We start from the raw sequence: 27299 nt of genomic DNA, 5'->3' as shown, positions 1-27299 counted from the left end.
TTGCGTGGATTGAAACACCCCTGTATTATCCAACAGTGGTATCGCCCAATAAAATATATAGTCCTCAGGTGTTAACCCATGTAGGCCGGTAAACGACCTGACCTCTTGGTTTTGCGTTATCAAAACACTGTCATTTGTACAATTAAAGATGGGGGAAAGGATTGAAGTCCAAAGAAGCTTTATTTGTTCTTTTGTCAACTGCAATGCCACCTTCAATAAATCATGGAAATTAGATGCCCATTTTTGCAAGCACACTGGTTTGGTGAGTACCTATCCTGCCCAGCTGGCATCTTTTAACAGATGGTCCAGATCAGATCCTATGTACTGAATTTAGAATTTCTGTTAATCAGAAAGAATGAGCCTATTGACGTAAGTGAAATACAACTGAACGTGAATGAATGTCTGCGGTCAGAAACACGTATTATCGTGTTTTGTTACTTGGTCACGTTTCTCTTTGACAGAAACCCTTCTCGTGCGAGAACTGTGACAAGAGCTTTTGTACCCGCTACCAGCTCACCAGACACGGGCTGAGCCACAGTGGAGAGAAGCCATACACGTGAGTATGAAGCTTCACTATCCTATAGGGCAATGGTTCACGGTCAATGATCAGTTGTGTACGAGCCTGTATGGCTGTTCCTGCCTTCAACAATGTCTCAATGTTGCCTTTCCAAATTATTTGGCGGACAGTCAGTTGGCAGAAGTAAAGACTAGCACCAAAGCTACGGTTTAGTTGTAAATGGTTTTGAACCAAATGTTTCTGAATCAACTCGAGTAGGAGCGCCAACACTTTGTGCTAGGAGTCATGCAATTCATTATTCCTCTTCCAACCTTCCCTCCGGTCACTCATCTGTTTCTGTGCGTCTGCAGGTGTCAGTCTGCAGGATGCTCCGAGGCCTTTGTCACACATGCCAGCATGAAGAATCACATGGCTCGTGTTCACCAGCACCAGGAGAAGCACTATAAGGTTGGCTAAACCGAAGTCGGACTTTGACGCACCTAATGAATCACTGATACCACTTGGTTTAGTCTGAAACAAAGCCCTGCAAAAATCGTGGCCATTTTCCTTAAGCCAGAAAGTTTAATGAAATTACATTTGACTTTACTCTACTGCTGCTTGAAATGTGAGGTTTATTTAGAGCACCAGCACTGAAGCCCATGCTCTAAACTGTCAACATCTGTTAGTATGTGTGCATGTAGTCTTGGGCACTTGCCTTCGGTCATAAGCAGACATCTTGCCACAGAAGTAGACCTGCGTTTTGCCTGTTTAATAATATTTTCCTGCAGTTTATCTAATTTCAACCAGCTGAAAGACCAACACCAGACATCATGCAGAGTAAGTGGTGGGTGGAAATTAATCAATATTCGACAGACAAGCTACTTTCTATCTGCATGGTGGTGCCGTCAACCATGTCGGCAATGCCATGTTTTCATGACTCAGGCTAAACCAAGGTTCACATTCATCACCCTATTGCCTTAGGTTTCATTTGACACTGTTCTGAAACAGTTGATGGGTAAACATCAGATTCCTTGACTTCCACCTCCAGGTGTGACTGAAGGAATAGTGAAGGCAATGTTGGACTACGACAAATGGTCCGCATGCTAATTTTCATTCAAGGGTTTGTAAATTATGTTCTAGTGTGACCATGTGCACTGTGGGATGGAGTTCAATAAGAAGAACCAACTCAAAACACACAAGATTAAACACACACAACTGCTGCCCTTTCAGTAAGTATAACACATAGGCCTCTACAAGAGAATGTGGACTCTACCACAGGCTGAACTCTGACCCTTTACCATAGGTGTATCTTTGAGGGCTGTAAGAGAGAATTTGCTGCTCCCGGACAACTGAAGCGCCATGAGAAAGTACACCAAGGTGAGCCCTACACATGCCACATACCCACAAGTCTGATCAGAGGTCCTGTGGATGTTTTATCTAGTCTGTTCTCTTTCCCAGGTTACCCCTGTGCTGTGGAGGACTGTCCATTCCAGGGGAAGACTTGGTCAGAGTATCAGAAGCACAGGAAGGCTGTGCACAGAAGTATGTAGGCCCTCCAACACTGCCACCCTCTTGACCATGCTGCAACTCATCCCTTTGCATTGTCTTGTGAACCCCTCTCACATGGTCCTAAATATTATATAGCTTTAAAACGGATCTGATTGTAAAGTCTTCACCGGTTGTGTGTTCAGTCAAGCTACAGTGTGATAGCTGCAGTAGGATGTTCCTGGGGGCGTGGTTTTTGAAGCAGCACCAGCTGCGGGTCCACTCCGGTGCGCCCAAGAGGGTGTTCCAGTGCTCCGCCGCTGGGTGTGAGAAGACCTTCACCACCCACTTCAACCTGGAGAACCATGTTGTGTCAGACCATGAGGGCAAGATGGCTTTCTCCTGTACCCACGAAGGCTGTGGCAAGCGCTTCGCTATGCAGGTGAACTCATGGGACAAGGCTCCAGTTACAATATGGTATCCTGTCACTTCGCAAATAGTTTTGCAGAACTCAATCTGTCTCTTTCAGTGGAATATTTGGTGTAAAACGAAATGTTTATATATTCCTTAGGAGAGTTTGAGACGACACAGAGTGGCTCATGACCCAGAGAGGAAAAAGCTGCAGGTGAACACTGGTATTGGGTATATGGTGGATAAGTAGCTTCCCTACATGTAGTATTATAATCCACTACTGTTTCCTCTTGCAGAAGGTGTGCCCTAAAAAGAACAAGCCGTTGGGACCAGCCTCCACACAGACTGAGACTAGCAGACTGGCTGACCAACTCCATAACACCAGCTTGGGCTACTCTACATAATACCAGCTTGGGCTACTCTGACCTGGACTGGTCCATCAGAACCAAGGGGGGGGGGGGGGGTGTAAATCTGAAACCTGTGGAACAGGAACCTATTCTTTGCTACTTGTCAAGCTGTTTAGTTAGTTTTTCAAGAGCTGAATTTCAGTTATGTATCAAACACTTATCTGATAAATCCTCACCAATGCATGGCTGGCTCCTTGTCTGTTAATGGTAATGTAATGCACTATGACACTTTACAAATACCCAATGGTGTCGCACATGCTATTCACTTTCAAAGCATATTATCAAGACTGGTCCATCATCCTGGGACGTGTGAGAACAAGGCCCAAAATCTGTCTTCTCCAGCAGGTTTTTTTGTTTTTCAAGGAGGTGATTGAGTGAATTTGGTAAACACATTGACTGGCTTATTTGATAGACTAGAAGTTTAATAATTAGGATACGTGGCATCCCAGAAACTGAGGAAACCACTATCGGCCTTGTGCCTGTTCACACTTACTAGCCCCGACTGCCTTATTCTTCAAGCGGCCAATCTGTAGGCGGGTTGGTGACGGTGAACAAATTGCATCAGTGTGCTTGCAATGCACCACTCCAATAGTTTGTACAGAATCCCAATGGAACTTGTTGTGGTATGGGTAAAGATTTTGTTTGGGTGCCAGGCAGGTATTAACCCTGCCGAAAGGCAAAGTAGGACTGAGTACCACTACCGGGCCCTGTTTGCCAGAGCCAGTGCTGTGAAAAGACCATAAAACCTCACAGCACAGGGATAATGAAATGGCAGGACAACTTCATAGAAATAATTCACAAAGAACCCAGTCATCAGGATTTGCAATCTGTATTACCACTTCTGAACACATCCAGGTGCTGAAATGCTTCCACTAGCAGTGTTTTCCTCCTTCAGCATGAAGGTGTGGGGCCAGGCAGACGTGGGTAAGAACTGACTCCAAATGCTCTCTGTGGAAAATATTTATCAAATGGCAGAATCCACAAGTAAACCCTAGGGAGCTGATGGCTGGGTCGTCATGGTGATGAGGCCTAACGCTGTGTCCAGGGGACTTGGGCCCCCAGAGCAAGGCCTTGGGTTTATTCAGTTGGAGTGAGTAGGTGAAAAGGTTTTATCCCATTTTTCTCCTGATAACCTTAGCAATGTTTCAGACAGAAATACATGGCCTAGAGCTGATCTAAATCATTACATGGCAGAGACTCTTCTGTTCTATGCAATGAATTTCCATCTGAGGCCACCTCAATGCACCCTTGGTATATTCAACTGCAGTCCAGAGACAATGTACTGTCCTTGAACAGATACAGTCCCGGTAACATGACCATATGAACATAGTCTGTTTGTGGGGCTGACACAGTCCGCCCTAGTATCAAGTGATTTTGCTCAATAGGGCCAGGTTTCCTCTAGCCTGGTTTGATGAAGTCTGTAATATGGCCCAGGTTACAGTAGGTCCAATCTAAAACAATTTCAGTATGGTATGATTTGGCGCCATAGCCTGATTTCGATACAGTCCTGATTTGGCCCTGGTTAGATCCAGTCTACAGTAATTTCAGTATGGCATGATGCTATGCCAGGCTGCCAGGCCAGGAAACCACGGTGAGAGCCACTCTGCTACGCTGCTCCTTCAGCATGGGTACCAGGGCTGAGTGGCTCATACCAGCCGTAGACAGTCCATTAACCGCCACTATCATGTCCCCACACCTAGGGAACAGAGGGGACACAGAGGGGCACATCAAAATGGATGGACCACATACAGATATACACCAGTTTATTAAGTACACCCACCCCTTGTTCATGAAAATGGTTTGCTCCAACAGACAGTGAGTCACATGGCCATGGCTTGCTATTTAAAGTAGGCAGACAGGCACCAAGGAATTCAGTTACTGTTCGATTGAATGTTATAATGGGCAAAACTATTGACCTAAGCGATTTTGATAGTGGTATGATCATGTCAGGCGCTCCGGTTCCAGTATCTCAGAAATGGCCGGCCCCCTGGTCTTTTCACACATGATAGTGTCTAGGGTTTACCGAGAATGATGAGACAAACAAAAAACATCCAGTCAGTCCTGTGGGCAAAAACAGCTTATTGACGAGAGGTAGAAGGAGAATGGCAAGAATCGGACAAGCTAACAGGTGGGCCACAAACAGGCAAATAACGGCGCAGTACAACAGTGGTGTTCAGAACGGCATCTCGGAACACACAACTCGGCGGTCCTTGTCACAGATGGGCTACTACAGCAGTCGACCACACCAGGTTCCACTCCTATCAACTAAAAACAAGAAGAAGCGGCTCCAATGGGCACAAGATCAATAACACTGGACAATTGAGGAATTTAAAAACATTGCCTGGTCCATCCAATCCCGGTTCCTGTTGCATCATGCTGATGGCAGAGTCAGGATTTGGCATATGCAGCAAGCATGGTACAGGCTGGTGGGGGTGGTGTAATGGTGTGGGGAATGTTTTCATAGCTCATGTCCCTTGATACCAATTGAGCAATGTTTCCATGCCCAGAAGGATTCAGACTGTTCTGGAGGCAAAGGGGGGTCCGAACCGGTACTAGATGGGTGTACCTAATACAGTGTATATGTAAGATAATATAAGATGTACTTTATTGACAATTAACTTACAGAGAACGGAAATGTGTCTATATGCTCACAACCCAACAACATGACTGAAGGCTTACTTGAGGCGGCCATCGTAGTATGCAGGCGTTCCAAGGACAATGGTCTTGATGAAGAATGCCTGGTTGCTATGGTTTTCCTCGTATCCCCCGACGATGCTGAAGCCCCAGCTCCCAGGGTGACTTCTACGCAGAACAATCTCATGGCTACTGTGAAGGTAGCTGAGAGAGAGAGAATACAAAGGGAGAGAGATGGACGGAGAGAATGAGCCAGTGTTTTAGTGAGAGGGCGAGAGACGGGGGGGAGGGGGGGAGATAGAGGGAGGAGCAGGGAGAGAAATGGGGAAGGAGGGCAAGAGAAAGACAGAAAAGGAGGGAGGAAACAGAGAGACAGATAGGGAGGGAAAGAAAGCAATAGAGTAAGGGTGATTCAGAGGGAGGGAGAGAAACAAAGAAAGACAGCAGAAGAAAAGGAGAGAGAGCGTAAGAAAACAAGAGGGTGAGTTTGAGGCTGCTCTCTGCACCAGACTCAGAAGGAGGAATTATGGAGAGACATTGGGGATGTCACCACATGCCTCTCAGTTGATAATCCACACTACAGCACAGTTCAGGACAACACACACACACAAACATAATCCCCCGTATGGACCTCCTTACGTAACACACACACACACGTAATACTGACACATGAAACGAAAGACATATTCTAATACCTCACACTCAAACACAATCACCCTGGATGACTTCAGGTGGCCTTCAATAGTCTAAAAGGTCTTCCTCTCCTCAGCTTCACCTACACTAACATGAAACCACTAAATAAGTCACAGCAATACTTTCACACAAACTCCCAATATCCCAAACACCCCAAGTGAGTCCAACCCAAACAGGTGTGTGTGTGTGTGTGTGTGTGTGAGGGTTATATTCTCTGTACCTGGGCAGGCCGAGCCACAAGACCCAAGAAGGGGACCAGGAGGAGTCGTAGTCTGAGTTGTGTGTGTGGTGATGTGGGGGAAACAGCTGGTCCTCGGGGCTCTGAACCTGGCCCGGCTCCTCCACCATGCTGACCTCCAGTGCCCTCAGCTGGACGGAGGGCGATGCTGCGCTGGCCTTCAGGGTGCCCACCGCCTCACTGTGGCTCAGGTAGGTCAGGTCCTGGCCATTGATACTCAGGAGGATGTCACCTGGAGAGAATGAGAGAGAGATAGTGTGTGTGTGTGTGTGTGTGTAGGAGTGAGAGAGGGGGAAACAGAGGGAGGGACAAAAAGGACAGAGAAGAACAGTTAGTTAGGGACAAATAGTCCTGAGAGACACTGACCTCTGAGACTTCAGCTGAACAGATAATGAACACAGGAAGAAAGCCAAACCAAAAACTGACAACTTGAATTAGGCCTTGAGAATAATATCAGGAGCTCCCACTGGGGGATGTGAGTCATTACTCACCTCGTTTGATTCGTCCATCACGTGACAGGCAGCCGTGTGGTTGGACGCTGGTCACAAAGATGGGCAGCTCGCCGCTCTTGCTGCCCCGCCCCCCGGCCACGGTCATACCCAGAGACTCATGAGGCTCCTTCTTCACAGTGATGTGTTTCTCCTTACAGGTCACACACTGGGACAGGTCCTACACACACACACACACACACACACACACACACACACACACACACACACACACACACACACACACACACACACACACACACACACACACACACACACACACACACACACACACACACACGATAAGAGAGGTCAGTATACAAAGATACACATTAATAGAGACAGTCAGACACACACACTCCCTTCAGGTGTGTGTACTCACTCTGTGGGTGCTGGAGCGAGCCAGGTGGGCACAGGTAGGCACTGGGCTGGGGCTGGGGGAGAAGCTGTAGTGGTGGTGGTGGTGGTGATTGGGGAGGAAGTGGTCATGGCAGTACAGGTCTCTGTTGGAAGTGGAGCTTGGTGGAGGGGTAGGCTTACTGGGCCGGCCAATCAGTAGAAAAACTCTCTCGCCGCTGGCCTGTAGTCGACAGGGAAAGAGAGTAGGGTTGGCCATCAAATCAAATCACATTTTATTTGTCACATACACATGGTTAGCAGATGTTAATGCGAGTGTAGCGAAATGCTTGTGCTTCTAGTTCCGACAGTGCAGTAATATCTAACAAGTAATCTAACAATCCCCAACAACTACCTAATACACACAAATCTAAAGGGGCGAATTAGAATATGTACATATAAGTATATGGATGAGCGATGTAGGCAAGGTGCAATATATGGTATAAAATATGAGTAATGTAAGACATTATGAATAAAATACAGTATATAAATGTGATTTGAGTAATGTAAGATACTGTATGTAAACATTATTAAAGTGGCATTATTTAGAGTGGCATTGTATGAAGTGACTAGTGATCCATTTATTAAAGTGGCCAGGGATAGAGTCTCAGTGTAGGCAGCAGCCTCTCTGAGTAAGTGATTGCTGTTTAGCAGTCTGATGGCCTTGAGATAGAAGCTGTTTTTCAGTCTCTCTGTCCCAGCTTTGCTGCACCTGTACTGACCTTGTCTTCTGGATGGTAGCAGTGTGAAAAGGCAGTGCGTCAGGTGGTTGATGTCCTTGATGATCTTTGTGGCCTTCCTGTGACCTCAGGTGCTGTAGGTGTCATGGAGGGCAGGTAGTTTGCCCCCGGTGATGCGTTTTGCAGACCGCACCACCCTCTGGAGAGCCTTGCAGGTGAGGGTGGTGCAGTTGCCGTACCAGGCTGTGATACAGCCCAACTGGATGCTCTTGGTTGTGCATCTGTAAAGGTTTGTAAGCGTTTTGGGTGACAGCCTCCTGAGGTTGAAGAGGTGTTGTTGCTCCTTCTTCACCACACTGTCTGTGTTTGTCTGTGATGTGTACGCTGATGAACTTAAAACTTTCCACCTTCTCCACCGCGGTCCCTTTGATGTGGATAGGGGGGTGCTCCCTCTGCTGTTTCCTGAAGTCCATGATCATCTCCTTTATTTTGTTGACGTTGAGTGAGAGGTTGTTTTCCTGACACCACACTCCAAGTGCCCTCACCTCCTCCCTGTAGGCTGTCTCGTCGTTGTTGGTAATCAAGCCCACTACTATTGTGTCATCTGAAAACTTGATGATTGAGTTGGAGGTGTGCATGGCCACGCAGTCGTTGGTGAACAGGGAGTACAGGAGGTGGCTGAGCACGCACCCTTGTGGGGCCCCAGTGTTGAGGGTCAGCAAAGTGGAGATGTTGTTTCCTACCTTCACCATCTGGGGGCGGCCCGTCAGAAAGTCCAGGTCCCAATTGCACAGGGCTGGGTTGAGATCCAGGGCCTCCAGCTTGATGATGATCTTGGAGGGTACTATGGTGTTTAATGCTGAGCAGTAGTCAATGAACAGCATTCTTACATAGGTATTCCTTTTGTCCAGATGGGCTAGAGCAGTGTGCAGTGTGATGGCGATAGCGTCTTCTGTGGACCTGTTGGGGCGGTATGCAAACTGAAGTGGGTTTAAGGTGGCTGTTAAGGTGGAGGTGATATGATCATTGACTAGTCTCTCAAAGCACTTCATGATGACAACAGTGAGTGCTACAGGGCGGTAGTCATTTAGTTCAGTTATCTTTGCCTTCTTGGGTACAGGAACAATGGTAGCCATCTTGAAGCATGTGGGGACAACAGACTGGGATAGGGAGCGACTGAATATGTCCGTAAACACACCAGCCAGCTGGTCTTCGCATGCCCTGAGGACGTGGCTAGCAGCCCTGCGAGGGTTAACACGTTTAAATGTTTTACTCACGTCAGCCACAGAGAAGGGGGGGGCGCAGTCCTTGTTAGTGGGTCGCGACGGTGGCACTGTATATCCTCAAAGCGGGCAAAGAAGGTGTTTAGTGTGTCTAGAAGCGTGACGTCGGTGTCCGTGACATGGCTGGCTTCCTATTTGTAGTCTGTGATTTCCTGTAGACCCTGCCACATATATATGTCTTGTGTCTGAGCCGTTGAATTGCAATTCCACCTTGTCCCTGTGCTGGCACTTTGCTTGTTTGATTGCCTTGCAGAGGGAATAACTACACTGTTTATATTCACTCATATTCCCAGCCCTCTTTCCATGGTTAAATGGGGTGGATCGCGCTTTCAGTTTTGTGCGAATGCCGCCATCCATCCACGGTTTCTGGTTAGGGGAGGTTTTAATAGTCACACTGGGTACAACATCTCCAATGCACTTCTTTATAAACGCACTCACAGAGTCAGCATATAGGTCGATGTTGTTCTCTGAGACTGACTGGAACATATTCCAGTCCGCGTGATCCAAACAATCTTGAAGCGTGGCTTCAAATTGGTCGGACCAGCGTTGAATGGTTCTCGTCACTGGTACGTCCTGTTTGAGTTTCTGCCTATAAAACGGTAGAAGCAAGATGGCGCCGTGGTCGGATTTGCCGAAGGGAGTGAGGTGGAGGGATTTGTATGCATTTGGAAGTTAGAGTAGCAATCAATATGCTGGTAGAATTTAGGTAGATTTGTTCTCAAATTTGCTTTGTTAAAATCCCGAGCTACAATAAATGCAGCCTAAGGATATATGGTTTCCAGTTTGCATATAGTTCAATTAAGTTCCTTGATGGCCATATTGGTGTCTGCTTGAGGGGGAATGTACACAGCTGTGACTATAACTGATGAGAATTCTCTTGGTAGGTAAAATGGCCAGCATTTTATTGTAAGGAATTCCAGGTCAGTGAGCAGAAGGACTTGAGTTCCTGTATGTTGTTATGATTACACCATGAGTCGTTAATCATGAAGCATACACCCCCGCCATTCCTCTTCCCAGAGAGGTGTTTATCTCTGTCTTGCATGGAGAAGCCCGGTGGCTGAACTGACAACATATCCCGAGAGAACCATGTTTCTGTGAAACAGAGAATGTTACAATCTCTGATGTCTCTCTGGAAGGCAACCCTTGCTCAAATTTCGTCTACCTTGTTGACAAGAGACTGGACATTGGCTAGTAGTATACTCGGGAGTAGTGGGAGATGTATACGTCTATGGAGCCCGACCAGGTGGCCGCTTCGTCTACACCTTCTGCGGCGCCGTTGTTTTGGGTTGACTACTGGAATTAGATCCATTGTCCTGGGTGGTGGTCTGAACAGGGGATCGTCGTATTACTGGTCGTAATGTTGGTAAGTTGACGTTGCTCTTATATTCAATAGTTCTTCCCAGCTGTATGTAATAAGACTTAAGATTTCCTGGGGTAACAATGTAAGAAATAATGCATAAAAAAACAAAATACTGCATAGTTTCCTAAGAACTCGAAGCCAAGAAAAACTGTCCCAACTCACCGTTTCAGAAACACTGTTTAAACCCTAGCCTTACCTGTATGATCTGAGCAGCCTGTTCAGGCGTGCCGTGGCGTAGGTCCTGTTCATTGACCGCCAGCACGCGGTCGTTACTACACAGCCTCCCGTCCTTGGCCGCTAGGCCGCCGTCTAGCAGGTCTAACACAAACACCCCCACCTCGTCCGTCCTGCGCACCAGCTTGATGCCCAGCTGCTCTGACGAGTCCCGCTTGTGCAGGGTGATCCTCAGACTGGCAGGGCTGGATGGGGTGCTCTCTGGGGTGGAGCAGGGGGCGTGAGGCACAGAACGGGTGGTGAAAGGGGGCGGGCGAGAGGCACAGCGGCGCTCTCTCAGGACAGTGAGCTGTAGCATGGCACAGGGGCGTGCAAACGTGGAGCGGGCAAGGTTATGGGGCACGTTGCTGATGTCTACACTGTTGACCTAGGAAGGGGGAGAGAGAGCACTGAAAGGGATATTTGGGGATTTTAGCAATGAGGCCCTTTATCTACTTCCCCAGAGTCAGATGAACTCATGGTACCATTTTTATGTCTCTGTGTCCAGTAGAAGGAAGTTAGAAGTAATTTTGCGAGCCAATGCTAACTAGCATTAGCGCAATGACTGGAAGTCTATGGTATCTACTACCATCCTAGTAGGTACCATAGACTACCAGTCACTGCATTAGATATATTAGAGAAAGGAGGAGATAGGAATCCCAATGGGCAATGAATGGAGGAACGTATAACGTCTCACCTAGCAGACCGTTGACCAATTGCATTCATGATGTCTTGCTACGCCACGCGGTTCCTAAGCTAATCGTCACGCAATCCCTTCTCAAAGTCAGGATTGAGAAACCTGCCTATTTTCCTCGAAAGTATGTAAAGTCACGATGGCAAAGCTATACGATATTACAGAGAACAAGTAAACTATCTCACATCTCAGAAAATATATGTAATGGTGTACTAAATTCATGCTAAATTTGAGTTTTAGAGCTAGTGCTTAATTGACCCCCATTCACTCAAGCTCTCCTTGTCCCAGAATCTCCCAGAATGCACTGCGTGGTCCATGGACGACGCATAGGCAACGTACATAATGGCCGTTAATACAATTCCAATGGAGTTTCCCATCTCCTCAAATGTATCTCTGATTGCATCTACTAGCATGCTAGCAGTTACCATAGACTTCCAGTCATTGCACTAACACCAGTTAGCAATTGTGCTATCGCTAGTTCGCAATTGTGCTATCGCTACTTCAAACTGCATGCAGAAACTTAAAAATGGTATCCATGAGTTCATCTGACTCTAGGAAAGTAGATAAAGGGCTTCAATGCCAAAATCCTGAAGTATCCCTTTAAGAGAGGAGGATAATAGAGAATGAGGAAAGGGGGGTAAAGTGGTTAGGAAGAGGAAGAGGATGAGTGGAGATAGAAGAAAGATTACAGCCATGCAGGACCCTCACCTGTAGTATCTGGTCTCCGGCCAGAAGCCTGCCATCTCGAGCAATGACCCCGTCACGGTAAACTTCCTGGATCACCACGTTGATAAGGGGCGTCTCGTTGCCCCCGACGATGCTGATGCCAAGTTCTACATAGGGGTTGGAGCGGTGGACCTCGATGGTGGTGATCTCACCCTCTGGAATGGACGGCAGCTTCACACAACCTGGGAGATACACATGGACATGGAAGCACATCAATCTCTTATAATTATGAATGTTTAGATTCATTTAGAGAGGAAGGTTAAGGAAAGCAAGTCAGATGGAGGAAGTGATGTCATACCTTCTTCTGCAGAGAGGGGCGGGGACTCGGGGCAGTCCCACCCTGAGGAGGCGGAGCTGGTGGTACGGAGGAGATGGATGCAGGGGTTACTGAGGGGTCGCTTTACCCTGGGCACCACACACTCCAACCCTACCACACCTACACAGAGAGAGAGAGGTTAGTAATACACACACACACGCACACACGCACACAGTTATTCCTCTTACTCACTGTCCTCCTCAGTGCTTTCCTCAAAGGCAGGGTTGTCCAGTCCAGGCTCATCAATCCACATGGGAACACTGCTGCTGGCGGTGCCACCAGGGGGCGAGGGTGAGGTCTCCTCCCGCAGGTCTGTCTCCGTCTGGAGGGAGCGGGGGGACCTGGGTGGGCTGGTCACCATGGCTCCCTCCTCCCCGTGATCACATGGTGGGCCCTGTAAATTGGTCTGCTGAGACCGAGTCCCCGGACACCTGGGCACAGAGAGAGAGGGATTTCAGAGGTTACACAACTGGCCAATGTTCCCTCTAAGCTGTGCACGTGAGAAGCACGAGATTGAACTTCACTCAACATTCTAGAGTTTTCCCCATTAGTTAACACTATCAATGTTTCCCTTTACTGTGGGAATTGTGATCGAATCAACGCAATATTAGCCACTTTCAATGCAACATACCGAAAACAAAACAAACTATGCAAGAGATTTTGTTGTAGGCAGAACGCATAGGAGTAGGATACTATTGCATTGACAGGCACAATTCAAGGCCCGTACTCTACACAGACCGGTGTGCCATAACCAAATCAGAGCTGCAGTAGGCCTAAATGCAAATAAAGCATTTCCATATATGGATCTGTGCCATTCACTTTGAACTGGACTGTTTTTACAACATGAGCGGGTCGTGAGTAGATGCGGTTGTTTTGAGATCAAAGCAAGAACTACATGTAGTGAGCAAGTGCACATTTGTACATATATGTTCATATCCTTTGCCAGTTAGTGAGTTATTAGCCCAGGTATAAATACTTTATTGACAGCAATAGGGGAGTGATCGCTTCCTACAACAGCACAAAACGTTTGCATCTTTGAAAAGCGAGTCAGGTAAATAGCTTTTTTTTGTCTTAAAGGAGTGGTGTTGTATTTTGAGACAGGCTTGAATAAGCTAAGTAGCCAATAGGCAGAGGGTAGCATCATTTGTCCGATTATCTGTATTGATGGTATGGGAATAATGCTGCATTGTTTTGTAAAGGGGTTTCTTGCATCAAACAACACAACAACATTTTCAGTCACATCCTTGTCTGAAGGACAAGTGGATAAACAGGTTAATGTCAAGTTCTGCATGTTTTTTTCCCAAAGTTTCATGGAATGTAGGCCTACATTGAACACCACACATTGGTGGCTACTGTAGGCTGAATGATCAGTTTTACCAAATTTTTTACCAGCATGTTACATGTGCAACCAGAGACAAAACTCTAGACCACCTTTACTCCACACAGAGATGCATACAAAGCTCTCCATTTGGCAAATCTGACCATAATTCTATCCTCCTGATTCCTGCTTACAAGCAAAAACTAAAGCAGGAAGGACCAGTGACTAAATCAATACGGAAGTGGTCAGATGACTCGGATGCTACGCTACAGGACAGTTTTGCTAGCACAGACTGGAATTTGTTCTGGTATTCATCCAATGGCATTGAGGAGTATACCACCTCAGTCATCGGCTTCATCAATAAGTGCATGATGACGTCGTCCCCACATCGACCGTACGTACATATACCAACCAGAAGCCATGGATTACAGGCAATATCCGCATCGAGCTAAAGGCTTTCAAGGAGTGGGAGACTAATCCGGACCCCTATAAGAAATCCCGCTACACCCTCAGACAAACCATCAAACAAGCAAAGCGTCAATACAGGATTAAGATTTAATCCTACTACACCGGCTCTGATGCTCATTGGATGTGGCAGGACTTGAAAACTATTACGGACTACAAAGGCAAACCCAGACGTGAGCTGCCCAGTGACGCGAGCCCACCAGACGAGCTAAATGCCTTTTATGCTCGCTTCGAGGCAAGCAACACTGAAGCACGCATGAGAACACCAGCTGTTCTGGATGACTGTGTGATAACGCTCTCGGTAGCCGACGTGAGCAAGACCTTTAAACAGGTCAACATTCACAAAGCCAAGGGGCCAGATAGATTACCAGGACGTGTACACAAAGCATGCATGGACCAACTGGCAAGTGTCTTCACTGACATTTTCAACCTCTCCTTGACTGAATCTGTAATACCTACATGTTTCAAGCAGACCACCATAGTCCCTGTGCCCAAGGAAGCGAAGGTAACCTGCCTAAATGATTACCACCCCGTAGCACTCACGTCGGTAGCCATGAAGTGCTTTGAAAGGCTGGTCATGGCTCACATCAACAGCATCCTCGCGGATACCCTAGACCCATTCCAATTGGCATACCGCCCCAACAGATCCACAGCTGATGCAATCTCAATCGCACTCCACACTGCCCTTTTGCACCTGGACAAAAGGAACACCTATGTGATAATGCTGTTCATTGACTACAGCTCAGCGTTCAACACCATACTGCCCACAAAGCTCATCACTAAGCTAAGGACCCTGGGACTAAACACCTCCCTCTGGAACTGGATCCTGGACTTCCTGACGGACCGCCCCCAGGTGGTAAGGGTAGGCAACAACACATCTGCCACGCTGATCCTCAACACTGAGGCCCCTCAGGCGTGTATACTTAGTCCCCTCCTGTACTCCCTGTTCACCCACAACTGTGTGGCCAAACACGACTCCAGCACCATCATTAAGTTTGCTGATGACACAACACTGGTAGGCCTGATCACCGACAACGATGAGACAGCCTATAGGGAGGAGGTCAGAGAACTGGTAGTGTGGTGCCAGGACAACAATCTATCCCTCAATGTGAGCAAGACAAAGGAGCTACAGGAAAAGGCGGGCCAAACGGGCCCCCATTAATATCAACAGGGCTGTAGTGGAGCGAGTCGAGAGTTTCAAGTTCCTTGTTGTCCACATCCCCAACGAACTATCATTTAAGAATTATTTTACAATGACTGCCTAGGAACAGTGGGTTAACTGCCTTGTTCAGGGGCAGAAGGACAGCTCGGGGATTCGATCTAGCAACCTTTCGGTTACTAGCCCAACGCTCTAACCACCAGGCTACCTGCCGCCCCAAAATGGTCCACCAAAAAGGTCCAAACACACCAAGACAGTCGTGAAGAGGGCATGACAAATCCTTTTCCCCCTCAGGAGACTGAAAAGATTTGGCATGGGTCCCCAGATCCTCAAAGAGTTATACAGCTGGGCCTCAGTGGTTAAGGGCTTTCAGTACAGCACCAGCTGCAGTACAGCGCAAGCTGTGCCACCAGAGACTCTGGGTTCGCGCCCAGGCTCTGTCGTAACCGGCTGCGACCGGGAGGTCCGTGGGCCGACGCACAATTGGCCTAGCTTCGTCCGGGTTAGGGAGGGATTGGCCGGTAGGGATATCCTTGTCTCATCGCGCACCAGCGACTCCTGTGGCGGGCCGGGCGCAGTGCGCACTAGCCAAGGCTGCCAGGTGCTCCGACACATTGGTGCGGCTGGCTTCCGGGTTGGATGCGCGCTGTGTTAAGAAGCAGTGCGGCTTGGTTGGGTTATGTATCGGAGGACGCATGACTTTCAACCTTCGTCTCTCCCGAGCCCGTACGGGAGTTGTAGCGATGAGACAAGATAGTAGCTACTAAACAATTTGGATACCACGAAATTGGGGAGAAAACAGGGTAATTTTGTTTTACAAATTTTAAAAAGTTATACAGCTGCACCATTGAGATCATCCTGACCGGTTGCATCACCGCCTGGTCTGGCAACTTCTCGGCATCTGACCGTAAGACGCTACAGAGGGTAGTGCGTACGGCCCAGTACATCACTGGGGCCAAGCTTCCTGCAATCCAGGACCTATATAATAGGCGATGTCAGAGGAAAGCCCATAAAATTGTCAGAGACTCCAGTCACCCAAGTCATAGACTCTGTTCCCTGCAAGGTAAGCGGTACCGGAACACCAAGTCTAGGACCAAAAGTCTCCTTAACAGCTTCTACCCCCAAGCCATAAGACTGCTGAACAATTAATCACATGGTCTCCATTTGTTTTGTACACTGCTGCTACTTGCTGTTTATTATCTATGCATAGTCACTTCACCCCTACCTACATGTACAAATTACCTCAACTAACCTGTACCCCTGCACACTGACTCGGTACCCCTTGTATATAGCCTCATTATTTTTATTTATTGTGTTACTTTTTGTTATTTTTTACTTTAGTTTATTTGGTAAATATTTTATTAACTCTTCTTGAACTGCACTGTTGGTTAAGGGCTTGTAAGTAAGCATTTCACGGTAAGGTTTACACTTGTTGTATTCGGCGCATGTGACAAATAAAGATTGATTTTATTTCCATGTTAAAATGTTATGGGATGCATTTTCTCCACTGTTTTTGATGGCAGGCCACTCTGGTAGACCTACATTATGATCAAATAGCCACAGTAGCCTACTTTACCACTGTTAAAACTAACTTAAAGCGGGTACAGTAAACGTGGGCCTGAATTTTCAAAACATTCAAGTTTGAGCTCAGCAGACCTGAAATTTGCTCAGTGCTGAAAAAAATGAGAGGGAACATTACAACTGGCTGCACATATACTGAGCTGGCATACATTTCACACATACATGCTGCATGCATGAAAATATACACAACCTGCCACCATTGAGTTCAGCTCATAAACAGGTAGAACAGAAAACTTCAGGAAACCTACTGAATTGAAATAGAGCTGTGTTTCTCAACCCCTGGTAGCAGAGGTCCCTGGGATGTTTCCGACCAGTCACTCAGAAGGATGCTCCAAGTGACCTGGCATGTTTCTGTTCTAATCTAATGGGAACGGCAGTGTCCAACCACTGACTTTAAGGCAGCTGTAGGACCACAAACAATGTTAAATGTCCAAGCTGACAGACACCCAATTCTGTCTCTCATGATCTCATCCCATAATTAGCTCCATTACTGTTTTAGGGCTGGGGCAGAGGGCACTAACCACATAGATCTGGGCCTTAATCTATAGATGCTATTAAGACCAGAGCAAAGAATGCACAGTCCCAAAACAGACACCTCAGAGAGACCTCATTAGGGACAACTTAGAATGAGACAGATCTCACCTGCCAGAACATGAATGCCACCCCCCTGAAGCAATTTTGCTTATGCTTGTCCATTAGCTGAGGAGAAGGTGTAGTGAACATCTAGCCTTTGGCTTTGTACAAACACTTTGAAAGTCATCCTCCCTTACTCCCTTCATTCATTCATTGAGGTAATTACTGATTGACATTGTTGGCACTCATTGGTTTCACCAATCCAACCTTGGCAGATCAGTGATGACTTTGAGGGAGGAAGGAAGCAAGAAAGGATGCACTTAAAAATAAGTTGAATTTAGCTTTAGTGGACCGGGCCAAGGGCTGGACTGGACAGGGCAGAGAGGGGTGTCCCGTGCCCAGACAGCTGACTCAGGGAAAGCCTGTTAAGTGTTAACAACAGTTCATTAGCCATAGCTCGTTACGGTAAATATCCTCTGAAACATTTCCTTAAGGATACCTACAGAATGTGGAATTCAGATAAATAAAAGTTATCCGTTTTTAGTTGGCATTCCTCTGGTCTAGTCCAGAATCAGTCCAGAACCTCACACAGTTCAGTGTAGCCTAGTAACCAGTATGTTCCAGCTTTAACCAAATCCTTTGTTGTTGTCATGTCACAGCAGGAGTCAGGACAACAACAAATGAGTTGGCTGAAGACGAAAGGCTAGCACCCAGGCATTAAACTCCAAATAGGTAAGAAACATCTCTACACAGTAATGCAACTTTTCTTCTAATTGCTGATTCAAACACTACAAGGTTCAGCATCATGTTAGAGGCCAAATTCTACTCTGTTTCAACCGACATCTAAACAACCTTTAGTATGTTACACAGCAGACCTCCCTCACCGCGGATATAGTAGCTACACACACATCAACACATCTCACAGCTACCACAAGCCTGCTGAGTTCCCCACCACCACACACACTGAGTTATGTGTGTGTGTGTGTGTGTGTGTGAGGCTTTGTGGGTTGATCACCCGATTAGAGAGGTGCTAGAACAGCCAGATGTATTACCCTACCACCGGACTCACCATAGGTCGGGGTTGCCCTTGGCAGTGTCACAGAAAAAGTGGTTGAACAGGTCTCTGGAGTTGAAGTTTCCCAGCATGGTGAAAGTCAGAGGACATGGAGCCTCCTCGGCCAGACAACACGACACATGACCAAGTCACTGGCTGGTAATCCCCAGTCACATGACCAGGGACCTAATAATCCCTGTGTGGTCTCCCAGTGGGGAGCTGCTTGTAAGAAACAGGTCTAGGATCAGTTGATCATAGTCAGCCCTAACCTTAAAGGTCCAATGCAGCCGTTTTCTCTCAATATCAAATCATTTATGGGTAACAATTAAGTACCTTACTATGATTGTTTTGAATTAAAATGGTCAAAAATAAACCAAAATAGCTTCTTAGCAAAGAGCAATATCTCAATCAAGATTCTTTCTAGGACTGTCTGGGAGTGGTCTGAGTGGGGAGGGGGAAACTGAAAACTAGATGTTATTGGCAGAGAGGTTTGGAACTATCTTTTGTCGTGTCTTTGGCTATGCCATATTAAGTGATATGACATGGTATTCTATAAATCCTTTCCCTTAATATTACCTGATTGAGCTAATCATGTAAATGTAATTAACTAGAAAGTCAGGGCACAACGAAAGAGTATTTATTCCGAATAAACTCTGAAAGACCTAGTAATATTTTACATCAATAGCAGTCAATATTAATCGTCACCTTATTTCAGTCTCATCTGAAAGTTGTAAACTCTTGGTTATCTTCACGAAACCTGGCTAACAAGTTGAATCAGCAATACAAAATTGGGTTAAATTATTTATTTACTAAATACCTAACTAATCACACAGAATTACATCTACACAGAATGAATCATTCCTTGATTACAAATTATGTCATAAAGGAAAACGTCCCTAGCGGACGGAACAGATATGACAGCTGGTTACCCAAAGAAAGGGGGTTGGGTTTGAGTGAAAGAGCGGGAAGACTGAAGAACAAAGGGAGAAGCTGTGCTATCGTAAATACAGTATCTTATGCATTCTAAATTGCCGCCCATTTGGAAAAGGAAAATGCAATAAATATTTACTCTGAGCTGCGCTTCGGTCGGTTGGTCGTAGATGCTGTCCGTGTTGGCCAACAGAGATCTCCCTGTCCTTAGAAGAATGTCACTGGTGGTAAATTGGATACATTGTAGTATCGTCATTGTGTGGTAGACAGGATAGGTCGTCCGTCCTTCCTAGCCCATGTTTACAGCTGCTGTTGCTAACTCAACAGCTAGGATGTCTCACTTCTTTAGTGAATAAGAGTTCAAAGTTCATACCATTCACAACCAAAGCTCACGCTGAGGTTGGCTTAGTTCTGTAGTTGACATGTTAGTCCTTTTCAATGTATGGACCATCATCCTATCGTCCTCGGAAGAGAAGGTTACATTTTCATCAAGGGCTTATATAGTGGAGGGAGAGAAGGGTGTGTTTCATAGTTTATAACCCATGTCTCTTCACAGGGGCGGGCCACTGGTTGAGCAGAGCTCTAACTTTATGAAAACCCAAATCTCTCATATGGAAGCTAAAATTACATTGAATCTTTTCACAAATAGTGTCATATTTAAACATTTAAATTGCACAACAATTCCATGTGAATCTGATAACTAGAGTATGTAGACTTTCCCAGATACAGTTTATGTCGTCCTGTCATCAGTCATAATGTCTCAGATGACAACCGAACTGACATCATATTAAGTATCAACGCATATTTTCAACTGGTTCTATTACCGAAATATGGTTCCTTTCCCCCACTTGTTTGATGTTCCCAGACTCTCTATGTTTAACAAAGGCTATTCAAGAGTCCTTCAGTAGAGTCAAGAGAGAGAGGGGAGAAAGGTATTTATGGGGGGGTCATAAACCTTACCCTCCACTCTACCTGTATTTGAGGTGTGTAAGTGTGTGTGTGTGTGCATGACTCCACTCTACCTGTGTTTGAGGTGTGTAAGTGTGTGTGTGCATGACTCCACTCTACCTGTGTTTGAGGTGTGTAAGTGTGTGTGTGCATGACTCCACTCTACCTGTGTTTGAGGTGTGTAATTGTGTGTGTGATTGACTCCACTCTACCTGTGTTTCAGGTGTGTAACTGTGTGTGTACATGACTCCACTCTACCTGTGTTTGAGGTGTGTAAGTGTGTGTGTGCATGACTCCACTCTACCTGTGTTTCAGGTGTGTAAGTGTGTGTGTGATTGACTCCACTCTACCTGTGTTTCAGGTGTGTAACTGTGTGTGTACATGACTCCACTCTACCTGTGTTTCAGGTGTGTAAGTGTGTGTGTGTGATTGACTCCACTCTACCTGTGTTTCAGGTGTGTAAGTGTGTGTGTGTGATTGACTCCACTCTACCTGTGTTTCAGGTGTGTAAGTGTGTGTGTGATTGACTCCACTCTACCTGTGTTTCAGGTGTGTAAGTGTGTGTGTGTGATTGACTCCACTCTACTTGTGTTTCAGGTGTGTAAGTGTGTGTGTGATTGACTCCACTCTACTTGTGTTTCAGGTGTGTAAGTGTGTGTGTGCATGACTCCACTCTACCTGTGTTTGAGGTGTGTAAGTGTGTGTGTGATTGACTCCACTCTACCTGTGTTTCAGGTGTGTAAGTGTGTGTGTGTGATTGACTCCACTCTACCTGTGTTTCAGGTGTGTAAGTGTGTGTGTGATTGACTCCACTCTACCTGTGTTTCAGGTGTGTAAGTGTGTGTGTGATTGACTCCACTCTACTTGTGTTTCAGGTGTGTAAGTGTGTGTGTGATTGACTCCACTCTACTTGTGTTTCAGGTGTGTAAGTGTGTGTGTGCATGACTCCACTCTACCTGTGTTTGAGGTGTGTAAGTGTGTGTGTGATTGACTCCACTCTACTTGTGTTTCAGGTGTGTAAGTGTGTGTGTGATTGACTCCACTCTACTTGTGTTTCAGGTGTGTAAGTGTGTGTGTGCATGACTCCACTCTACCTGTGTTTGAGGTGAGCCTCCAGGTCACAGCGGGGCATGCTGAGGCTGCAGGCCGGGGCCAGGGGACAGGACACAGACAGCTTGTCAAGCAGCTTGTGTACCAGGATGCTGCTCCGCCTACACACCTGCAGATGTAGCCGCTCCCGGTCCAACGGGCAGAAGTCCCGCTCCTGGAGGAAGCTACGGAGGCAGCGAGCACAGAAGGTGTGTCCGCAGGGTGTGTCCAGGGGCTGGACCAGGGGCTGCAGACAGATGTGACACACCAGGTCATCGTCCACCTCCAGGCGGTAGTTATAGAGGTGGTTCTCCCAGGCCCGGTGGATCTGACCACACTCTGGACACAAGGCCTCCAGCACGGGCTCCACCGGCCCTGCCGGACCCACCTGGATGGATAGGGGAAAGGAGGTGTTGGATGACCATGGAAGTTGAATAGAACAGTTTGATTTAATGAATCCCAGAGTAAGTAATTAATAGGTTGTTATGATGCAATTACCATGTAATGTGTGTGAAATACCAGGTAGATAGTGGATTGGAGACAATACACACACACAGAGATATGAAGGTAAAAACTGCAAAACAAAACGTATGTTATGTGTCTTTTAATGCTAGGTTCACTTCACCCACCTCCCAGCCGGGGCTGCCCATGTCAGGACCGGGGCTCCAATCGCCAGGCACAGTATTTGGCACAGTCGTCACTGGGGTTACAGGTCGGGAGGTTACGGGCGGGTGGGGAGGGGGGCGTCCTATCCCATAAGCCTCAGAGGGTGAGCTGGTGACCGAGAGGACAGCCACCCCCCAGTGGCCAATCAGACATCACCCTGTAGGTCAGAGGTCAAAGAGCAGGGGTTAAACAGATGGGAAATTAAACAAAGTGTTTGTGTGTGTCTCTCTGAGTGTGTGTGCATGTGAGTGTACTCATGCACATTATAGTACTGTATCACATGGTGAATATTTGCTTTGTATGAGTGTATGTGTGACAATGTGTGTGTGCGTGTTTATATGAATGTGTGTGTGTGTGTGTGTGTGTGTGTGTGTGTGTGTGTGTGTGTGTGTGTGTGTGTGTGTGTGTGTGTGTGTGTGTGTGTGTGTACAGATGATGTAGCGCCGATCCTGTTCACTAATCGGTCAGTGTAATCTCACTTTCGCTTTCGCCTGCTCGTCCAATCCCACAGAGAGGGAATTATCTGGGATTGAATCAGAGAGGACATGGGTATGGCTAAGAGGAAGGAGAGAGAGAGAGGGATAGAGGGAGAGTGAATGAGAGAGAGAGGGCAGGAGAGAGAGATAACAAGAGAGCAAGAATGAAAGAGTGAGAGGGGAGAAAGAAAATAGGAGAGAGAAGAGATAGATGGGGGAGAGAGAGAAGGGAAATAATGACAGAGAGCAAGGGTAGATTAGAGAGAGGATAGAATGGGAAAACAAAACAAAAGAGTAGAGAAATACAATGAAAAAAGAGAGACAAAGACTGAAAGCGAGAGAGATAAGGTTGATATAGAGAGAGGGTAGAATAGAGAGAGGGTAGAATAGAGAGCGGGTAGAATAGAGAGAGGGTAGAATAGATAGAGGGTGATATAGAGAGAGTGTAGAATAGAGAGAGGATGATATAGAGAGAGGGTAGAATAGAGAGAGGGTGATATAGAGAGAGGGTAGAATATAGAGAGAGGGTAGAATATAGAGAGGGTGATATATAGAGAGAAGGGTGATATAGAGAGAGAAGGGTGATATAGAGAGAGAAGGGTGATATAGAGAGAGAAGGGTGATATAGAGAGAGAAGGGTGATATAGAGAGAGAAGGGTGATATAGAGAGAGAAGGGTGATATAGAGAGAGAAGGGTGATATAGAGAGAGAAGGGTGATATAGAGAGAGAAGGGTGATATAGAGAGAAGGGTGATATAGGGAGAAGGGTGATATAGAGAGAAGGGTGATATAGAGAGAAAGGTGATATAGAGAAAGGGTGATATAGAGAGAGAAAGGGTGATATATATAGAGAAAGGGTGATAGAGAAAGAGTGATATATAGAGAGAAAGGTGATATAGAGTGAAGGGTGATATAGAGAAAGGGTGATATAGAGAGAGAAGGCGATATAGAGAGAGAAGGCGATATAGAGAGAGAAGGCGATATAGAGAGAAGGGTGATATAGAGAGAGAAGGTGATATAGAGAGAGAAGGTGATATAGAGAGAGAAGGTGATATGGAGAGAGAAGGTGATATAGAGAGAGAAGGTGATATGGAGAGAGAAGGTGATATAGAGAGAGAAAGGGTGATATATATAGAGAAAGGGTGATATAGAGAGAGAAGGTGATATAGAGAGAGAAGGCGATATAGAGAGAGAAGGCGATATAGAGAGAGAAGGCGATATAGAGAGAAGGGTGATATAGAGAGAGAAGGTGATATAGAGAGAGAAGGTGATATGGAGAGAGAAGGTGATATAGAGAGAGAAAGGGTGATATATATAGAGAAAGGGTGATATAGAGAGAGAAGGTGATATAGAGAGAGAAGGCGATATAGAGAGAGATGGCGATATAGAGAGAGAAGGCGATATAGAGAGAAGGGTGATATAGAGAGAGAAGGTGATATAGAGAGAGAAGGTGATATAGAGAGAGAAGGTGATATAGAGAGAGAAGGTGATATGGAGAGAGAAGGTGATATAGAGAGAGAAGGTGATATAGAGAGAGAAGGTGATATAGAGAGAGAAGGTGATATAGAGAGAGAAGGTGATATAGAGAGAGAAGGTGATATAGAGAGAGAAGGTGATATAGAGAGAGAAGGTGATATAGAGAGAGAAGGTGATATATATAGAGAGAAGGTGATATAGAGAGAGAAGGTGATATATATAGAGAGAAGGTGATATAGAGAGAGAAGGTGATATAGAGAGAGAAGGCGATATAGAGAGAAGGGTGATATAGAGAGAGAAGGGTGATATAGAAAGCGACAAGAAAAACAAGTGGAAGACTGCCAACTGATCACTGAGAGTGACACTTGGGGAGTGAACTTCGCCTTGTTCCTGCAGGCATGGGTGTGTGTGTGTGTGTGTGTGTGTGTGTGTGTGTGTGTGTGTGTGTGTGTGTGTGTGTGTGTGTGTGTGTGTGTGTGTGTGTCAGGTTCTGCAGCATGAGAGAACCAGAGCTAATGGAAAACTCAATGCAGCTCTGAAACACTGCCATCCACTCCTCCAACTCCCCAAGGCTGAGCCGTCCTCAGAACTAATGCATTGTGTACTCGTCATTTTCATTGTGTCTCACGTCCAAAGCCATTTAGACTCACTTCCCATTCTACAGTACTCTAGCCATGTCCCTGAACTCATAAACACACATGGACACAAGGTGGTGGATTTTAGCAGGAAGCAGAGCCTCTATATTTATCTCCTTTACTCCATCTACATGGATCGGAAAGAAACGGAGAGATCATAGCAAATGCTCAATAGGCATCAATCACATTGTTTTCACCCTTTCCTGTGTATTTCAGAACGGAGAGGAAGCCCCTTTAGACTGTTGAGATGCAGCCTCCTGTCTGTGTGAGGGTCTGCCCCTGTCTCCATGGCTACAGAGCATGGTCAGTAGAGCTTGACATTCAGAGCTGTGTAGATAGAGATGGATAGATAGAGATGGATAGATAGAGCTGTGTAGATAGAGATGGATAGATACAGATGGATAGATATAGGTGTTCTCTCTCTTTCTATTTATGTACACTTCTATCTGCTGCTGGCTATATTCTCAATGTTCTGAACGCTTCTGGCCCTTCTGACTATGCCACTGCCGTTTCTGCCTGTCTTCATGGCTGTTGTTTCCATGGCTACGTGCCTCTGTGTAACTTGTATCCATAACAACCTGCTTCTAATCTCTGTGACAACCTGCTTCTGTCTCCTTGACTGCTGGTACCCTTTTCCGTCTTTAAAGTACCACTACCTGCTCCTCTGTGTGTGTGTGTGTGTGTGTGTGTGTGTGTGTGCGTTTGTGCGTGCGGGCGTGCGTGCGTGTGTATGTGTGTGTGTGCGTGCCTGCCTCTGTGTCTATCCTGCAGCTGGAGATGCATTATTCATGTGGACACAAGGCTCCTCTGTTCCTATAACAAAGATCTGACATAATTGTATCACGCAAACACACACGCTCGCACGCACATGTACACACACAGTGGATGCTCTTGGGGTATGGTTTTGTGGGTAAGTGCAGTGTCTTTCACCCACTACTGTGAATGAGTTTGAAATGCAAGACTAATGCAGTCTCTAAGTTAGATCTCTCTCGTTCCCCCCATCTCTCTCTCTCTGCCTGTCTCTCTCTCTGTCTCTCTTTCCCTCTCTCTCTCACTGTCCCTCTCTCTCTGCCTGTTTCTCTCTGATGTCTCTCTCTTTTTGTCTCTCTCTCCCTCACTCTCTGACTCTGTCTCTCTATCTTTCTTTTTCTCTCTCTTTCTGCATGTTTCTCTCTCTGTCTCTCTATCCCTCTCTCTTTGAATCTGCCTGTCTCTCTCTCGCCCTCTGTGTGCATCCTTCTGCCAGCACTTTACAGCAGTTACAAGAGCACTTAAATATGATCTTACTTTCAACATCATTGGATTGCAGCAGCAAATGTCATTATAAATACTGTGCGGCATTACATAAGACTGAGAAATATTTAATATCTTCTAGGCAGTACAGGATCTTGTATTATTTTCCCAGAACAGCACTCAAAGAGTGTGCGTGTGTGCGTGTTTGTGCGTGTGTGTGCGTGTGTGTGTGTGTGTCATTGTCTTTGCTGTATTACACGGCGCCTTATGGCCACCATGTAATTGTATTGTTATTCCAAAGGCTTGCTTTCCCATGCTCTCTCTATTGATACCAGTAGCAGACAAGGCGTTGCAGCTGCCACTGCCTACAGCGACTCAGCGACTAATGCACAAATGAAATGCACAAAGAAGATGACGTCTCTCCAGTTGCCTACCCAAATAAATGGATAGGCCTTGGCTATAACATTTAGGCTACAACAATATTGCATGTCAGACAAGGGGGAAACGCGATGTCTTCTTGTCCTCTGGTACAGTTGATCACGTTAATTAATAAGGTAGGCTAATAAAACGACAATCCCTGGGCAAAATACCACTACCATGACTTTCAAGAGCCTAATCCTCTTGTAATTCTTTGCAAAAAGCAATACAACTTCAATGTGCAATTTTCACTCCATGATTCGTTTCAATGTGTAGAATAGCAATTGTAAAAGGCAGACTAAAATAATGACTTATTATGAATGGGAGAAAAAAAGCATATCGCAAAGGCTATCTATTCAAATTGCAGTATACCCATTTCATCCACTGCCCTATCTCAAAGGCATCATACAATGGTTTAGACGACAGCAACACAATTCTTATCATTTGGGCTGGTGAGCGAACCAGCCGGAGTGTCTGTCTGATTGTCAGATTCCCCCCTCCCTTCCTTCTCCGTCCGTGGAATAGCGCGGAGGTAGATGGCTCATGGACAGACAATAGCGACTTCAATAAAGCTATATAGATATCGTGACAGTGAAGATGTGTGAACAGAATACATGCATTATATTACCTATTCCGGCTTCTCCTTGGTGCAGAGAACTCTGGCCCGGAGAGGGGGCAATTACCGGACCTCGATCACACATTCACCGCAAGCAGACGAACGGCAGCAGCCGCACATAAAACGCCCCCGTGCCGTTTGCG

General features: G+C 46.3%; 2 protein-coding genes across 2 annotated transcripts; one reads left to right on the top strand and one right to left on the bottom strand.

Annotated features, from left to right (window-relative positions):
* Nucleotides 1-66: 66 nt before the first annotated feature.
* On the top strand, nucleotides 67-2982 carry gtf3ab (general transcription factor IIIA, b). The gene is made up of 9 exons (XM_020494308.2): nucleotides 67-262; nucleotides 462-556; nucleotides 868-964; nucleotides 1637-1725; nucleotides 1800-1873; nucleotides 1955-2038; nucleotides 2188-2423; nucleotides 2553-2606; nucleotides 2689-2982. Exons 1-9 carry the CDS (start codon nucleotides 149-151, stop codon nucleotides 2794-2796), a joined length of 951 nt encoding a protein of 316 aa, XP_020349897.1. The 5' UTR covers nucleotides 67-148; the 3' UTR covers nucleotides 2797-2982.
* LOC109900142 (ligand of Numb protein X 2) lies at nucleotides 2748-27299 on the bottom strand. The gene is made up of 12 exons (XM_020495861.2): nucleotides 27169-27299; nucleotides 22267-22460; nucleotides 21643-22025; nucleotides 12713-12951; nucleotides 12503-12640; nucleotides 12187-12386; nucleotides 10768-11172; nucleotides 7235-7432; nucleotides 6856-7033; nucleotides 6347-6596; nucleotides 5479-5637; nucleotides 2748-4495 (listed from the first exon to the last, which is right to left on the bottom strand). Exons 2-12 carry the CDS (start codon nucleotides 22285-22287, stop codon nucleotides 4360-4362), a joined length of 2307 nt encoding a protein of 768 aa, XP_020351450.2. The 5' UTR covers nucleotides 22288-22460; nucleotides 27169-27299; the 3' UTR covers nucleotides 2748-4359.

Source organism: Oncorhynchus kisutch, linkage group LG11, assembly GCF_002021735.2.
Source record: "Oncorhynchus kisutch isolate 150728-3 linkage group LG11, Okis_V2, whole genome shotgun sequence".
In the NCBI taxonomy this organism is placed as follows: Eukaryota; Metazoa; Chordata; class Actinopteri; order Salmoniformes; family Salmonidae; genus Oncorhynchus; species Oncorhynchus kisutch.
This window is presented reverse-complemented; position numbering and strand designations above follow the sequence as displayed.

Excerpts from the sequence above, each read along its gene's own strand:
- gtf3ab (XM_020494308.2), top strand. The coding sequence starts at position 149 with ATGGGGGAAAGGATTGAAGTCCAAAGAAGCTTTATTTGTTCTTTTGTC. Across the intron at positions 2,424-2,552 it reads GCAAGCGCTTCGCTATGCAG|GAGAGTTTGAGACGACACAG; the intron begins GTGAACTCATGG and ends TATATTCCTTAG. Across the intron at positions 2,607-2,688 it reads CAGAGAGGAAAAAGCTGCAG|AAGGTGTGCCCTAAAAAGAA; the intron begins GTGAACACTGGT and ends TTCCTCTTGCAG.
- LOC109900142 (XM_020495861.2), bottom strand. The coding sequence starts at position 22,287 with ATGGGCAGCCCCGGCTGGGAG. Across the intron at positions 22,026-22,266 it reads TGGGCAGCCCCGGCTGGGAG|GTGGGTCCGGCAGGGCCGGT; the intron begins GTGGGTGAAGTG and ends CTATCCATCCAG. Across the intron at positions 12,952-21,642 it reads GAGGCTCACCTCAAACACAG|GTGTCCGGGGACTCGGTCTC; the intron begins GTAGAGTGGAGT and ends CTCTGTGCCCAG.